The following is a 17642-nucleotide window of genomic DNA, read 5'->3' as shown; positions in this document are numbered from 1 at the left end:
CCTACTTCCCGGCCCACCTCTGAACTCTGATTGACAAGACTCCCGGGCTAGGAGGAGCTGAAGGAGGCCGAGGAGGAGGCGCTGGGTGGAAAGTAGGGGAAGGAGGAGCCCACTTTCAGGACTAGCCAATCATGGAAGGGGGCGGGGCTCAGGAGCCCGCCTCCCTCCTCTGACCCCCGCCTCCTGGCCTCTCCGCCCCCTCCCCCCTTCCCTCGGCCCCCTCCCCTCTCCTCCTTCTCCTCCTCCTCCTCCTTCTCCTCCTCCTCCTCCTTCTCCTCCTCCACCTCCTCCTCCTTCTCCTCCTCCTCCTCCTCCTCCTCTCAGGCTGTGGTTTTTCTGTATATGTTTCTGGAGTCCTGAGCCTGGGCTAAACAAAAGCAGGAGGCTGACGGGGCTGCTGGAGTTTGCAGAGACACGGAGGAGGAAAGAGCTCGGGCTTTGCCTGCCGCCACGGCTGGGGGTGATCTGGCTTCTGCTACAGCCCACCCCCTTTGAGATCACTCTGGCCCGGAGTGGGGGTGGGGGGCAGCGGGGGGTGGGGGGGAAAGTTTGCATTGCAATCCCCCTGCCTTCCTCTCCTTTCTCCCGATCAATGCATATTTGCAAAAGGATTAAGCCACAGATTTAAGCGCCGGGAGCCCATTTCTGCCTTGCAAAGGAGATCGGACTGAAAAACCCAAAGGCGGCTCTGATTTCTTTTCGCCAAGTGGGAAGGTGGTTTATTTTTCTTGCTTTTTTGGAGTCAACACCCTTCCCCACCAGCCCTTATCCCCACCCTCACCCCGCAACCCCTTCACGCCCCCCTCCCCCTCCCCATCCTCCCACCATCCTCTAAAGAGGCAAAGAGATTTTTTTTTCCCTTTTGGTCTTCTTCTTCTTTTTTTAAAACCCTGGTCCCTGTTTATCCTGAAAAGGATTTGAAGACAGCTTGAAGGATAAAAAGCCTCGGTGCTTCCCAGGCGCCGAGCCGAGGAGCCGAAGAGGAAGAGCCGGGGCTACCGGAGCCTTCAGAGATGGAGGAGCAGCCGAGGCTGATGCATTCCCACGCTGGGGTCGGGATGGCCGGACACCCCGGCCTGTCCCAGCACTTGCAGGATGGGGCCGGAGGGACCGAGGGGGAGGGCGGGAGGAAGCAGGACATCGGGGACATTTTACAGCAAATTATGACCATCACAGACCAGAGTTTGGATGAAGCGCAGGCCAGGTGAGATGGAGGCTTTTCTTTGCCTTTCTTGTTTTTTTTTTTTTTCCCTCCCTCTCGCAGGGGGAAACAATGGGAACCGAATCACCACAGCGCTTTCTTCTAAAATGTTGTTTCTTTTCTCATTTTGACAAACAACTCTATGGCGGAGGAGTAAAATTTAAAGAAGCGTTGTTATCGAAAGTGTGATCGCCCGTGCTGAGATATGGCTGTGTGTAGATAGATATTGTGCGTGTGTGTCTGTTAGAGGTATTTGTATGAATGCACAGAAACACGCAGCCACGCCGAAAATACTGCCAACTAATCCGAAAGCGGCCCTCGGCACTTTTTTTACAGCTTTAAAAAAGTGTATGAAGGAGGCAGAATTGTCAAGTTCCGAGCCGCATTCCATGCCTTCGGTAGTTGAGGGACTTCGGAACATGACAAAATAAAAAAAATGTCCCAAGAACACTATTTGCAGATCCCGCTGACTCCTAAGCTAATTCAGCAAGTTTGATTTTTTTTCCTTCTTCACTTACCTTTCCGTAATAATAATTATTTGGTCTTTTCTTTTCTTTTTTCCCTCACTCCCCACTCAAAACAAACAAACAAACAAACACAAAAAGCAAGGTAGCTCTGTGTTAGTAGATGTCAGATAGTAAGAAAATACCTTGCCGTCACTCCATTCTGTTTTTAGAAAAAGGAAATGGGAAGAAAGGAAAGACAATTTTGCTTTTGAGGGCTGTTTGTTAGTTTTAAGAGACTCCGATTTTTAGTTTAACTTTATTGTCTCTTATTTGACTTGCTGTTCTCACAGGACAGAGGCGCCTATGTGTGGTCCTTTATAAAGGGGTGGGAACAAATACCAACCATATTTTCTGCCCCATGCCTCTTCCAGGATCACTAAGAGTACTCCTAAATTGAAATGGAAGCTGGTGGCTTTTATGTATTTCAGTAGGACAGGGTATGAAGAAACATAATTATGAAACTGGGACTTCCTTAACTGAACCCACCACCAGGTATACATAGTTCTCAACTCTAGGATTTTTACAGCAAGTCCTCTTTCAAAATGAAAACACAGGTTAAGTGGCAAAGCCACTAACAGCTTGCCCAAGGCCCAACTCAGTTAGGAAGGATTTAAAAAAAAAAAATCTAATGGCCACATATGTCCACACAATCGCTCAGCTTTGTTAAATCTCTGAGTACTTTTCTCTTTTGCTTTGGAATTCTTTTAAACATATTACAGAGTGACCTGACCTTATGTGACTTAGTTATATGGTTAACAAGCAATGTGGATTTTATGTAAGAGAAACACAGCCTTGAGAAAGTAAGAGGAAGCAGCTAAGAGCACGCATGCTATGAATTACATTCATTTTAGCTGCGGACACATGGAACATGTAAACTTAAATGCTAAGGCTTAGGATGCCTGAAAAACTTGAGACTGTTAAGGACCCCCCCCCCAACTATTTTCATGCTTTTAATGGCGGGGGGAGATTTTTTGAAAAATTAATTGGTCCTCTTTTCCAATGTTATTATCTGAAGAAAAGCTAATGGGTATGACAAACGAGAGGCTCCCCACTGGCAACTCTCTCTTGAATTGGAACAGATTTCTCCATAACATTGTTCCAGAAAAATACACTCAGACAGACACCACTGATCAACTGGCTTGATCACAAGTTCTTGAAGTGGAAGAGGCCAGGGAGCGTGGGTCCTCACCACTTTTCTGCTCTCTCTTTTTGTGAAACTGACGACAAACTCTTCCCAGCGGGTATCCCCTTTAATGGCCTAGATGCTGAGAAAGATCAGATGCAGTTTGGGGATGGGGAAAAATCCAGTTGTCTCTCTCTAACCCCATTTGTGTAGCGTGGGGAGGCAAAGCTTCTAGATGAGCTGCCAATTCTTTGCATTTGGGCCTGTGGGTGAAAAAAAAAAAGACTAGTGGGAAGTATTTTTAAAGACCCATAAAAGATCTTAAATACATTGAACATTCTGTTTTTTAACCCCTTCTGAGAACTAGGTTGCTAACCCCCCACCTTTTTTTTTTCTTGAAACAATGTAACTACTTAGACTATTAAGCTCTTTTTCTTTCTTACTAGTTCTACATTTGTAGTGCATATTTGTTAATTCAGAAAGTAAGCCATAACTATTTTAGATGCTGTGTGTATGTGCATTTTGAATTTCGAGTTTACTATTCCCCTGTTACATTGTATAGAGCATGTTTGTGATGTGATCCCTGCTTCTCTGGAAGATGTGGGGTTTTGTTTTTGTTTTTGTTTTGTTTTGTTTTTTTCTTTTGGTTTGTTTTGTTTTTTAACTTTAAAACTGATTGTAAAAGAATTGAATGTGTTTTGAGTGCCCGGGGTTTCTGCTTATCTTTACACATACATTTAGTTAGTAAACAGAATTCCCTTAGCTAGTAGCTGATAACATCAGTATTTTGTTTCCAAAACAATATCATTCTGCTAAGTGAGTCTATAGTAAACTAGAAGGAAGGGCATTGTTCTGTCCCTCAAGTGCATTCCCAGTACATACATGCACAACCACAGGAACCAGGTAAATCACTAATCTAAAAGGCAAAATTGTATTTATTTTTTCCCCAGTGGGTGCAAGGTCCTAATTGTAAATAATTGAATTTCAACACCTGCAAATAAGCCGTGTGCGCACAAGAGCCATAATGTGAACACAGAGAAATGAATTTATTCCCCATCTGGGTATGTTTGCCCCCTGGCAATGCATTTCCATACTCTTTAACTTGGGGACTGAAATTTTATAAATTGACAGTTCTACTCACAAGGCCTTTCAAGTACCTCACGTTTATGAGAAGACAGGGGCGTCTGCAGAATGAATTCGAACACATGGATGAATTAAATTTGAAAACACACGCGCACACACAGACACACAGAGGGAGAGGCACAGCTCCTAGGCTATGGCCCTTACAGAGATTATACAGAACTGTTAACCTAGGCATTTGGCCTTGATGCATTCATTGTCTTGGGTAGGATTCTTGGTTGAAGAATTCCACTTTGGTTTTAACCACTTACTAAGGGGTGGAGGGGAGAAAGAAAGAAAGATGAAAAGAAAAACCCTTTCCCTAATGGGCATAATTTAGGTTATTTCTGCTCTGTAGTTAAATCCCTACCCTCACTGCTAATTACCATTGCTTCTTTTGCTATGGTGGGACTTTGTATATTAAGTCATAAAAACAACTGAAGCATGCCATAGAGTTAGGCTTAGTGTATAATTTTTTTTTTCTTTTTTGGCTAAGTGTTGAGGTCCCCTCTGTACCTTATCAGTTTGATCTTGAGTGCCCACCTAAGCTGTTGTGTTTGTTTTTTGTTTTTGTTTTGTTTTTTCTTGCAGAAAACATGCTTTAAACTGCCACAGAATGAAGCCTGCCTTGTTTAATGTGTTGTGTGAAATCAAAGAAAAAACAGGTAGGAATGAAAACTCCAACCTTTGGGCCTTTTTCTTTGGCTAGTTAAACCCGCTGAGCCTGCAGCTCTCCTGCTCTTCTTGGGACCTTAGTGTTTTTAGAATGCCAGCGCTACCAGGGAAGTCCATGGCTGCTTTCTCTAAAGGGAAGCAGCTTTGACAGACGCTTTCATGCACTATGTTGTCTTTAAATCTGGCCCCAACTCTTTGAAATTGGGGCTAAGGCAGAGGTTTGGACGGGAAATTTATAGAATGATATGCCTTTGGGGGAAAATACAGACGTAAAATTCCATTTCCTGAAGGGATAGATTTTTGTCTACAATGACTGACCCCCATCTCTCACCCCTGCTGTTGGGCAGGGGAGTAAGAGCTAAGCTGTTGTTTCCTTTCTTTTTTGGCCACTTTGTTCTTTGTATTTACACAGAGTAACCAACTTGAGGTTCTCAAAAGAGTGTCTTGGAATACCTTTGTGGAAGGTCCAATTCAATATTAGGTGAACGGGCTTTTGAATGGCCACTGATTTTTCTAGCAGGGACACTCTTTAGATTTAGGGCACTATATTATCCAGAGATCATTCCCTCTGTTGTTTTGCTACTTTCTGAACCTCATATCATAGACTAACACACTTATAACACATCCCAGGAGGGCATTTAAATTTTAAAGCAACAATTAAAAAATCGCAGTCATCAATCAGAGGTGTTCTTAAACAACAGATGTGCGGAGAAAGGCCACTTAGCAACTGTCCTCTTGTTTCTTTATCTTGGTCTTTAATTTTCCAAAGTGGGTTAAATCGCTCCCTTGTAAGAAGAAAGGGTGGGGAAGGCGATCTAACGCTAGGGCATAAAGAGGGACTGAGGGGGTGCATGCAAACAGGGAGCGGCTGCTGGTCTCTGACTTTCTCGCCCACTTTAAAGCCGGGCAAAGTACCTGCCATCCCGTATATTTATTTATTTTTTACAACAAGGTGTATAACAGTCAATAATTCATATCTAAACCATATAAGCAAGGGCATGACATAAATGAAAGTGACAATAGATATGATTGCATGCTCGGTTGATATACATTGATAGTTACACATGGGAAGGGGGGAGGCCACGGATGGTGGCTTTCCTTACGTCTCTCCTTTTAAAGGTCTCTCTAAATGTCTCTCTGGATTTCTCTGTTAAGGAAGAAAAAAAAAAGAACCTTTTCAAGAGGTCACTGTTGATTGAATATGCAATTACTCAGGTCTTTCAAATGTCTGTGAAATTAGTAAATAGTTCCTTTGTTGGATGGTGCTTGTGGGGTATGGAACACGAAGACAAAGCACCTGAGACAGGCTGCCCAGACCTCTGAATCATCCAGGTGCCTGTGCCAGCACCTAACCTTATTGCAGAGCTGATAATTGCGTCGTTTTAGCCATGAGAGGCGCCTTTTGAGAGATGTATTGATTGTGCATACCGATATCAAAGGAGCTCTTCCTCAGTGTGCCTCTTAGGTTTTTGTTGTTGTTATTTTGTCTTGTTATTTTCTTTCTTTCTTTCTTTCTTTCTATTAGCTCAGAGAAGGAAGCCGTGGGCTTGTGTGCCTATGTGTCTCCTTCTCTCTCCTAATTTTCCTTCTCGTTTGAAGTCTTCTGTGGTTATTCACTTTGAATGGCGGATTTTGTTTCTCATCCAGTTGGAGTTTTGTTTTGTTTTCTAATCTCGGTTCATGAAATGTAGAGTCACAATAAGAAGGAATCAGAACTAAAGGGACCGAAGGAGAGTTTCTCTTTAAAGATACTGTATTCTGTATTTTTATTGGGAAGGGTACCACTGAGGTCACCGACTTGTACATCATGGCCCAAGTGTTCAATTCTCATCTCCTAATTAAAACCTGCTGAGGTAGTGTAGATCAAACTGGGTGGGTGTGAAAAGAGGTCCAATTCAGATGCGCAGTGAAGACTTCGCCCCTGATTAATATTGGCTACAGTGCCGGGGGTGGGGTGGAAGTGGGGGGAAATTGTGGAATTGGCCAAAATGATGTTCTTATGGTTGGGAGATAGTAATCTGTTTGTTGGTTTTTTTTTTTTTAATTACTGTCAATATGAATATGGTTGGCGTCTTAAAAATAATCTTATTTGAAGTTTTGTGTTATTGATACAGGATGCCTTAAAGGATGGTTTATGAAATAATGTAATTGGTGATTGTTCCGGTGTGAAGAGGGGTACAAAACAAGATTCTATGGAGAGGATACTGACTCGGAGGAGCAGGAACTCACTTTTATTCTTCCAGTTGAGTGTTGGGAGACTGGAGAGAGGGAACAGACCGAGGTGTCAGTGGTAGAGCAGACAGTACTGTGTTTAAAATAAGCTTTTATTACTAAGAACCGTGTGATGTCTGTGTTCAGGATCTGGACTGCCTGTGCATCTTCATGCCTTTGATACCCTGGGGGAATGCAGTGTCTGTAAAGTTGCACAAGTCTTTCATTTCAGTGCCCGTTTCTGTCTGTCTGTCTGTTTCCCTCTCTTTTTCCAAAACTAGTAAAAAGAAAAAAAAAAAAAAAGGTGGTCTAAAAGACCAGGTCACACGCTTCTGTGCTGTCTGGGAACTTTTCTTATTAGGACTATCAAGGCCCACAGCACTGAACAAGTGGCCTTGCTGAGGCCATTCAAGGTAGAGCAGATCTGTGTTCTCTGGCCAAGAGCTGGTGTGTGTGTGTGTGTGTGTGTGTGTGTGTGTGTGTGTGTGTGGTGTGGTGTGTTGGCTTGCTGCTTTTGTTTCTTGGGTTTTATTGATTTAGTTGGAAGATTGAGGTAAATAGGGAAACTTGCAGAGATGCCTGATCAACCTTTTTGGTATTTAAAAAACAAAAACAAAAAACACGTGCATGATACCTAAGGAAGGCTGCACGGACTGAATTATAGTTGATTGATGGGTATTTAAGTCAGAAATTACTTTGGGATTTTTGAAAAGTAGATGAACTTGAGTGTTTTGCTTTTGAGTGTGGGGAAGTGTTTATTTTGATACTTTATGCTTTTAAAATATAAACGCTAAGGTAAAAAATAAAATGCCAACAAAATATTCAGGTTACAGCTTGCACTCAGCCTCATGCAGACCCTGTTGAGAGCCACGGCAACAAACTTTACAGATGTGCCTTCCAGCCGTATGGTCAGCCTGGGACCATAGCTGCTTTAAATGCAGAATTTGGGTCATTTACAATCAAATTTCCTTTTAAAGAACTGTCACTTGTCCTTTGACATGTTAGCGATAGGCTGCATTTTGCCTGTGTCTACGTGGGCTGGAAAATGGGTTTCTTGGGACTGAAGAATAGGAGAAAAAAAGTCAAACATATTGACTTTCTGAGGGAGGAAAAAAGACCTGCAATATTTAATAAATACTTAAAATTTTTCTTTTTAAAAAATGTTTACACTTCTCTGTCCAAAAAAAAAAAATCACATAAGTTTAAAAGTCAGAAAAGGTGAAAACGGAGCCTTATTTACTAAAGAGAGGAGTCAGAGACACCTGTGAACAAGCTGCAATTGTGAGTGAATTTGAATTTTAGCACCTAATAGCTTTCTCTGGCACTCCTCAGCTAAGTTTATACCGGAGTGTAATCTGCTCTTGAGTTCAAACAAATAATTGGAGGAAGGTTTAAAAACCGATCCCCCCCTTTTTAATCCTCTTTTGTCTCTCTGTCTGTCTGTATCCAATTAACACCCCCATCATGGCACTGCCGGTTGGCTTTTTACCCTTCCCCTTATTTCCCTTTTCACTCCCACCCTTCTCCATCCTGCCTGCCGCCGCCACAGCAGTTATAGGATGGGACACTTATTTCTCTCCCTGCCCTATGAAGAGCTAGAGAGGTGTGTGTGTGTGTGTGTGTGTGTGTGTGTGTGTGTGTGTGTGTGTGTGAGAGAGAGAGAGAGAGAGAGAGAGAGAGAGAGAGAGAGAGAGAGAGAGGACTGACCGTGGAAGGAAGCTGTGTGTGACTTCAAAAGACACAGGTGACCTTGCTCCTTGAGCAGAACTGGACTGAAATAGCTGTAGACAGTCTGGAAAGGCCTCCGATCGGGTCCCTTTCCGAGCTGGGTGGGAGTATTGGAGATGCTAGCGTTCAAGGCCTGGCAACTGCAAAACCTTTTATTAATTTTTGTTTTTTGAAAAGACATCTAAGGAGTGGAGAATTTGGTCCTTTCAGGCTGCATGCCAGGGAGAATGAGCTAAGGAAAGGAAGGAGCAGCCACCATCCCTCCCCTCCCTTACAAGATACTGGCTTTCCATGTGAGGCACACGTGCTGTAGACTCTGAGAGTGTCGGGCTGTATGTGTGTGTGTGACTCTGAGAGGGTGTCGGGTGGACTGGAGGGAAGTCAAGTCTCGTCTCCAGGCATTTCACTGCCTTTCCATTCCTTGAAAGTGGGTTTCCAGACAGCTGAGCTCCCGAGAAGTGTGAAGAGGGGGTAGCGTATGATTTGCTCGTAGCTTCTCAAAAGAGATCGAGGGCAATAGTGTGTTACTTGTTTCCTCACCTGGATAGAACTTGAGAGACAGTTTGCGTGGAGACTCTGCAAGAGGCCGTGTGCAAGGGAGAACACTAGACCTAGAACTGCGGGAGATGCAGACTAGGGGCTGTGTGAGTAGTTCCAGAGGGGCTGAGACCAACCGGAGATTCCAGGACTCCACTCTCAACCGGGGCTTGGCCTTTTAAAGGCTTTGCCTCTGTGTTCTGTTGATATCCAAAAATGTTCTCTCATTCTTGGCAAAATTACAAAAATACCCTTGAACCAGTAAACAAACCCAAACCTAGATATTGGCCATACGTAAACACGAAATCATGGGAATTTTTAAAGTAGAGCTCTGGCACCTTTAAAACATTTTATTTTTAGTTATACTTCTGTATTTATTTGTGAGGGTGCAGGGTGGGGGAGGTGAGGGAGGAGTGCCATGACAGATGTGTGGAGGTTAGAAAACAACTTTCAGGAACTGGTTCTCGACTTTCAACGATGCAGACCCTGGGGATCGAACTCAGGTGTCAGGCTCAGCTGCGAGCACCTTTACTGTCAGAGGTATCTCACAGGCCCCTGGCTTCTATTGTGACCTACCTTATGTGTGTCCCTTAGGAAAGCCAAACCTCAAGTTTTGTTCTGAATATCTTTTAGATGGAAGTGGTAATGTCTGAACACACACACTCACACACACACACACACACACACACACATATGTTATATGTATGTATGTATGTATGTATGTATGTATGTATGTATGTATTTACCCAGGCTAGTCACAGACTTGCTATATAATCAAGGATGACTTTTTTCCCCCTTGAGACAGGGTCTCACTATGTAGCCCTGGAACATGGTATGTGTTATGTATACCAGGCTGGCCTTGAACTCACAGAGATGGACCTGCCTCTGCCTCTGAATTCCACTGCTGGGATTAAGGGTACAGACAACCCCCCCTTTTTTTTCTTTCATCCAGAGCATCCACTCCTTTCTCTTGCCTTCCTCACCTGGGTCAAGGGAAGCCGCTGGTTCTCACGCCATCCTGCTCCTTCACTGAGGTTGTGCGGAGGGGTCTGGGAACACAAGAGTGGGTAAAGATAAACATGGGGTTCCTGAGCTTCCTGTCAGCAACTCTCTCAGGGTGCCTTTTCATCAATCCCTGTACACGCAGAAACACATACCTGAGGCCCTCTAAAGATGGTGGAGGAGGCTTAGTGTTCCAGGGAATGGAGGTGGGCACGGGAGTGTCTGGGTTTTGCTCGCTTGGCATCTCAAAGACAGCAGTTCTTAGCAGTTTGGAAAATGGCTCTCTGGGCATAAAAAGTACAGGTGTAGATTGTCATGGGACTGGAAAGCCTGCCCCTGGGATGACAGAGGAAGGTCACTAGTGCCTAAAGGCTCTGTGGGGTCAGAGTCCATCCTTTTTTGCATATGATTTATAGTTTTACCTACATCTGCCCCTGAAAGTTTTGTCAATAAGTGGGTATTGGGGTGGGTGCCTCATGCTTTTTGCTCTTTGTATACTTCCAACTGAGCAACTTTCAGACTACAGATAGATTTCTTAATTTTAGGAGAAACTGTAACAGTAGCTGGTAGGTAACTACTTGGTTTCTATAGCCAGCCCCCTTGATCTACTACTCTTTGCTGTGTGACCTTCTTTAGGTTGCTAAACTTCTCTGAGGCCAATTTTCCTTTTCTATAAAATGAAGGTCACAGTGATATTTATCTGAAAGTGTTGCTATGGTGACTCTCTCTTGAGATGCTGATACCCACACTTGGGTGTGTGTCATCCTTTTCCTGAGTACCTTCCCAAGCTTGACTGTATGGTGAAGGGTCACTGGGAGGACTAAATGATGTAGTATATGCCTAGTGGAAACAGACATGGCTGGTGGGTTTTATGGTTTCTGGCCCTGATTTCTTACACGAAAGAGAGAGACCTCCACCAGATGGTCCCTAAGGGTGAGCCAGTTCCAAGGCTTGAAAGAGAAAAATTGCTGAATTTAAGGTTAGCTTCTTTTGTTTCTCATGTGTTTTCTGCAAGTGAGAATTAGATGTGTTTCATCAGAAGATGGGCATGGAGCAGAGTGATGACGAGGAAGGTCAGGGCCTTTTAATTACGTTCTTCCTGGACAACCGCCGCCTAGCCAGCTAGAATTGCCTGCACGGTGGATAATGTTTGCCCAGCAACACCAACCGGAAACAAGGCATCCTCAGGGTTAAAATGTTTTCTCTGAGCATGCCCAGTTGGTGCCTGTCAATCTACTGAGCTTCAAGGTGGGAACTTGTTAAAAAAAAAAAAAAAGAAGAAGAAGAAGAAGAAGCCAGAGTCACGTGACCTCTCCCCAAATGCCCAATATGTTCTGTATTTAGGAGAAATACTATCTTTGTCATAGAGATGGGCTTCATGACACACAGCAGGCTACTGTTTCTTCATGTTATTTTTTTTAAACATATGTTTGAAATGTATTTTATATACCATGAAATTCACCCCTTTGCAAAATACAGCTCAGTGATTTTTAGTGTATTCAGGGAGTTCTCAGTGCCACAATCTAGGTCCGCCCCTGACCTAATATTTATCACCAGTCCGGCCATGTCCCTCTCTCCCAGGCCTGGACCCTATCAGCCCTTCATCTCACAGTCTGCCTCTCTGCATAGGGCCATTCTACAGGAATATAACCATACCCCATGCCATGCTTTGTGACTAAGCTCTCCCACTTAACGTGTTTTCAAGGTTGGTCTACCTGTTCAACACACATATGAGAACTCTTCCTATCTTTTCTCAGCCAAATACTATTTCGCTGAGTGGATCTCTACATTTGTTTCATCCACCGCCAGCTGCTAGACACTTGGGTTCTTTCCCCCTCTTGGCTGTTGTGGATACTGTTGCTATTCTGTGGATACTGTTGCTGTTCTGTGGATACTGTTATTGCTATTCTGTAGATACTGTTGCTGTTCTGTGGATACTGTTGTTGCTGTTCTGTGGATACTGTTGCTGTTCTGTGGATACTGTTGTTGCTGTTCTGTGGATACTGTTGCTGTTCTGTGGATACTGTTGTTGCTGTTCTGTGGATACTGTTGCTGTTCTGTAGATACTGTTGCTGCTCTGTGGATACTTACTTACATTACAGTGTTTGCTGTTCGTGTCTTCTGTACACATAGGAGGGGAAGTACTGGGTCACTTGGTAACTCTATGGCTAGATTTTGAGGGCATGCTAAAATAATTTCCAGAGTTCCTGCAGTGGATACAGTATTTGAAAATAAACAATAATAATAATAAATCAACAACTCCAGGTATACTTCATGGACTGTTGCTGTAGACATATTCTTGAGTCCTTGTTATGCTTGGTGCTGGGTTTTGTCCTCAGCGCTCCTGGGCATCCACTTGTGCTACCCTACCCCCTTCTCTAATTGGAGCTCTTTCTTTTCCAAGTTTAGGATCCTGTTCCACTTGTGCTACCCCCCCGCCCCGCCCCGTTCCTGGGGTCAGTCAGTCTTTAAGCTCAGTGAAAAGACATACTGTGAAAAGTTTATTTCACCTGAAAATATGCACAATCAGGAATTCTGTGGCTATCCTCTCAGGACAGTTAGCACGCTAAAGAGTTAGAAGGGAAAGCCAAAGCAATGAATCTCGAACTCTGGAGTAAGGTGTGCCACATCCTTGGGGAGGAAGACATTTGGCAAACAACCATTGGTGGTAACCTAGGATGCTAGACCATGGGCTTGCAGTCAAACCAACCGGGTCAAATAGCATTGGTTATTTGATTTCACAGGGCATCAGTTTCCTCATCTGGAGTGAAAACAATACCCAGGACCCAGGCTCTCTTGACAGACTAAACAAGACAACACCAGGAAGCACGGCGTGCAGGGTTTAATGCCTGTGCTCAAGGAACTGCCGCTTGTCCCTCTGGCCCTTTCATACCCTCTGCACCCAGTCCTAGAGTTCTCAGACGGAGCACTGCTGTATATATAATTTTAAATTTCTCCATCTAGATTGGCTAGGCACCCCATTAAAAGAACAAACAATAAAAAAAAAAAGCAAGCAAAAGGAAACAAGGAAACTAAACATCAGGATTGCATCTCATTTAACCCAAATGTACCTGAGTAGTTCAACTAGCAATTGTCTTAAATGTTAGGGCGGTATTTGGTGCTCTGCTGTGTTGTACAGCTTAGATATTGAGCATGTGTGTTCCGTGTGGGATGTGTCTTAATTCACCAGGTTGTGTTTCTCAAGCTTGCTGGCTACGTGTTACTACCATATTGGTTGGACAGCCAAGCCACTAAATGGCTATCTAGAAGGAATACTTCCTTCTCTGTTTTGGCAAATTAAGACACGTGTGGCTATTGCCTTTTCAAAGAGGATCTGGTGGATCTGTAGCTGGCTGCCCACATATGGACAGGCTTGTGAGAGCATTCTTGTACCCTGAACCCTCTAGAGGGTGGCACGATGAGCAAGAACGAAGCCAGCCCCCACACCACCTCCTCTGTCTTTCTAAATCACTTCCCTCCTTAACTGCTCATCTGTGGTTCTCTACCCCTAACAAAATCTCAGAGGTTCCCTAAAATAACCGAGTGGGCCGAACAGCCATCTCGCTATCTTTAGCTGCAAGAGAGTGGGAACTAGTCGGCGGACTCCATATTTGATATAATCGCTAGACTAAACTGCTAGACTGCACTTGAAGCCTGGTGCTCTCACTGTCTCTGTGTCGGCATGTCATTTCGAGAATACCAGTTTCTCCTTTGGCTCTCAGCCTTCCTGGTCTGGGTGGATATAGAGACTCACTAGTCTGACCCTACATTCTGCAGGCTATGAGACCCTACATAACCCACTGTCAAGCATAGGCACACACACTTGGAGGCAGGCGGAGCTGAGTGTTTATGAGAGAATTCTCTCTCATTAAGATGGCAGTTCTAATTTAGCCTGGGAATCCCTGTATCTTTTCTAGGCGGTCACGTAAATCTGGTTATGGTGGTGCTACGGCTACTTCCATCAATCAAGCTGAATTGGATAAGACAAACTGAGAAGGGGGGAAAGTGGTGGAATTTGAAGCAAAAAAAATGTTTATGACGGAAGCCTTCGGCTGGGGGCCAGTGTGCCGTCATCTACCTGTTGGCTTGGCAACGGCAGCAAATAATGTTGCGTGTGTACTATGTATTTGTAACTGTGGGATCCTAGATTGGAAATCTCATGGAATGTATTAGGAAACATGCTCTACCTTTCTGTTGCTCATGAAGTCAAGCCCAGAAAGTTTGGAAGTCTTGAGTTTGCTTCCACAATAGACCTGTAGACCTGTAGTGTGACTTGGTGATCTTCTGCCGTTCCTTGTAACTGTCAGTGAAACTTTTTGGAAATGTTATTAAAGTGAATTTTGTTTTTTGGGTTTTTTTGTTTGTTTGTTTGTTTGTTTGTTTGTTTTGTTTTTTGATTATTTTTTTTTTAAAGAAAGATGCTTGGTTTTGCCTGCAAATGCGTGGACAGCCAGAGGAAAAAGGAAAGTTGACATTTTTGTCTTGCTTTCAGACCAGTTGAATCTGCCAGCAGCAGCTCAAAGGAATACATTTACCTGGTGGTCTGGGCTAAACTAAACCTGGAAAAGAGTAGCAGGTTTTTTTTCCACTGAAGGTTTTGGGTGATTTGAGATCTCAAGTGTTGCCACTCTCAGGAGATTTCTAATAATTACCACTGTTAATAGGGCTGAAACTTGGCATTTATATTTCGTCCCTAACAAAGAAAGCCTCCTTGAGAGAACCCGGCTGAGCCCAGCTGGCATCCTTCTGGAAGGCGGGAGCAGCTAGCTCTGAGAGCCCAGAGCTAATTCTTTGCCACACAGGGCAAGCAGAGGCTGGAGCCTCCTCCTAGCAGCCCACATGAACACACAGTTAAAACAAAGAGCAGGCACCTGGTCTCAGCTCGCCTTTGTGTGGCCCTCTTGCTAGGGAGTCTGTAATCATCTCCAAGGCCTTAGGAGGATAAATCCTGAGTAGGTACCGGTCGGTGGTGATGCTGGCCAGATAGGAGTAAGAAGTCATGGTGTGGTTTGGGGAGCTGAATCCTTTGCAGGGGTTGGGGGGAAGAATAAAGAACGGGGGGGGAGAGAGAGAGAATATGCACCCAACAATAAATAAGAATATTCAAGTCATAAGAAAGTGTGTTTTGCCTTAATCAGGTAGAAATGAGAAATTGAGGGTGTTGGGGGAAGTTGGGGTGGTAAAGGAGTTTGATGAAGAGCCTGGTGTTCAGGGGACAGATCCTCCCAAGACACAATCTCACATGAGGATCTGAGCCTAACAGAGGCACCAGGGTGTAGTGGCTGAGTCATCACAGATCCACAACAGACTAGCCCTGGTACAGCCCTGCAGCAGCTGGGAATGTACAGGGAGACTGTTAGGCAGACACTCAGGGTCACTCGTGGGGTCTTGTCTCAAGTCCCCAGTGCAGATCTGCAAGGCTTGAGCTGAACTTTGCTACCCCGGTGCTTGGCCCTGGAGGCAGAGGATCAGCTGGGAGCACTGCAGGCCAGGCTCCTCTCATTCCTCCAGGCTGACCCCAAGGGTGACAGGAGAACGGCCTCCACGGAAAGCATCCTCTTGCTCTGGAGTCTTGCTTCCTTTACCGAACACTTTCAGTGTGGGGCTGGATTCCCCATGAAGCCTGCAGGGCCCCCAGGCTTCCTATTCAGGGCTGTGCCTGTGTTGTTTGTGCTTCCAGCAGTGGGGGCTGCTTTCTCAAATGCACGATGCAACCCTGGAGGTTTTGCATAAAGAAGTGAGAGTCGGTAGGGGGTGGGGTAGGTGCAGCTCTTTCCTTAGTTGCCTCTGTTTCATCTCTGATCAACAAATAGCCCAGTTGTTGCTTCATCTATGGAATTGGATTAAATCGCAGAACATGGAGTTACTCTGAAATCCCTCCCATCCTGCCTTCTTTATCTCTCAGCTATTATGGGGAGTGCAGCACCTTCCCCTGGGGAAATTTTTAACCCAAAGAACCTTGATGTACTTTAAACAGCTTTGACATTTGTTAAGCTTGGTGTGATTTCTTGAACACTCAGAGAAGGCTCCAGGCCTTCTATGCTACCTAGTTTCTTGTATGTCCCCTTGCCTTGTTTCAGAGACTTGTGTGAAGAGGCCTCTAGCCACCTGATTTTTGCCAGCTTTTAGAAACCGGACAACTTCTTTGGGGTACTGTGAACACAGTTGTGTCTCCTCCTCCACCAAGCTGGCTGGAGCCAGGGCAGGAAGGGGCTGTCATCAGGCTTCTGCTGAAAGTCCCCGGACTTTATTTTTCTTCTTCGAAAGTTACACTTGGACAGATGCACTTGATGTGAAGTTGTTATTCTTCAATGGATCTGTGTGCTTTTCTGTGATTGCCCAAGTACAGCATGGTGGAGTGGCACCCCCTTACCCCTGAAACTTAGCATTGCATTGTTGTGGGCAGGCAGAAGCCAGCCACGTTGGAGTGCCTCACAACTAGGAAACATATCTGTGACTTAGTTCTCTCCATAAATTTTCAAGAGCCTAGTGTCTGACCAGTCCACAGAAGAACTAGGCTCATTGTCAGCTCCATAGGATCTTTCTCTTCCTTGTGCCCCTGGGGTAGAGGATGGAAGGGTTCTTTCTAGTGCAGGTCAGGCGTTCCCTGTGTAATGTGAATTGGCACAGGTGCAGCTAAGATAGAAGGAGAGCAACACTAACAGCTGTCTAGTGACAGTGAAAGAGACAGGGAGGCAGTTGCTTATCCTTACCTCCTCTCCTGGGTGTCTCTGTCCTGGCTGGGATGTTTTGGTAGCATCGTTGATTGTTTTTATCAGTACAAAGGAAATCTCGCTGGCTCTGGTTTGGCCTAAGTATGCATAGGCTAGTTGACATGCTAAGATCCCCGTGTCATCTACCCCTTCACCTGTAATGCCACCTCATGAATACTGCTTGTGTGGAGGGCATACGAGGTTATATTATTTACAAGCAAACTTTACCAAATATCTATAGACATCATCTGTTGGGGAACTACCGGCTGAGTCGAGAAAAAGCTCAACTCTCCTCTGGTTGGATTGATGTATTCAGTGTAGAAGTATATGTGTTGTGGGGTCTTTGTGTGGCTTGACATGGCCAAAGAAGAATCCCATATTCTGTCTCCACCTTCTTACTGCTTTAGTCATGGACAAATATGTATGTCTCTTGCCTGCTGGCCAGATCACTGTGAAGGAGGAAGAACAAGGCTGTGCCAACCACAGCGCTTACATTTAAGAAGCTCACCGTCCCACAGGGTGCCTGAGTCACGGTCATAGTCACTGTACCATGGGACACTGACTCAAGCCTGTAGACAAGAGTGGAACATGTTTCTTAGGACCAGGAACGTGGCTATAAAAGTCTTTAGAACCAGGTTTCATGGCCACCCTGGCCGCCCCATGGAGAAAGAAGCATGCTGGTTCTTTTGAAGCAAATGGTTCTAATTTTATGCTTAGGCAGTCTGAGAAATTACTATGTTTGAGGCCTTGCCTGTTGTTTAAGTAACCTCTTTCATTTCCGCCTTGCCTTTCCCTCTTCAGACGCTCTTGTTCTCTTCCTCCCCTGG

At 44.7% G+C, this 17642-nt stretch overlaps 1 protein-coding gene across 5 annotated transcripts in view; it reads left to right on the top strand.

The window, feature by feature from the left end:
• The first annotated feature begins 529 nt into the window (after positions 1–529).
• The window catches only part of Pbx1 (PBX homeobox 1), a 312214-nt gene continuing 295101 nt past the window's right edge, over positions 530–17642 (top strand). For 3 of the 5 annotated variants that reach the window (XM_029480163.2, XM_029480164.2, XM_029480161.2), the window contains exons 1-2: positions 530–1204; positions 4541–4614. In XM_029480163.2, the coding sequence (XP_029336023.1) occupies positions 1014–1204; positions 4541–4614 (265 nt within the window). In that variant the 5' untranslated portion in view covers positions 530–1013. The remainder of the gene's footprint in view (positions 1205–4540; positions 4615–17642) is intronic. The other 2 variants (XM_021158888.3, XM_021158883.3) reach the window with 1 other exon arrangement.

Source organism: Mus caroli, unplaced genomic scaffold (genome assembly GCF_978045245.1).
Source record: "Mus caroli unplaced genomic scaffold, Mus_caroli_1 scaffold_1, whole genome shotgun sequence".
NCBI classification, from domain to species: Eukaryota; Metazoa; Chordata; class Mammalia; order Rodentia; family Muridae; genus Mus; species Mus caroli.
Note: the sequence above shows the minus strand (reverse complement) of the source record. Positions and strands in the feature narration are given on the sequence as shown.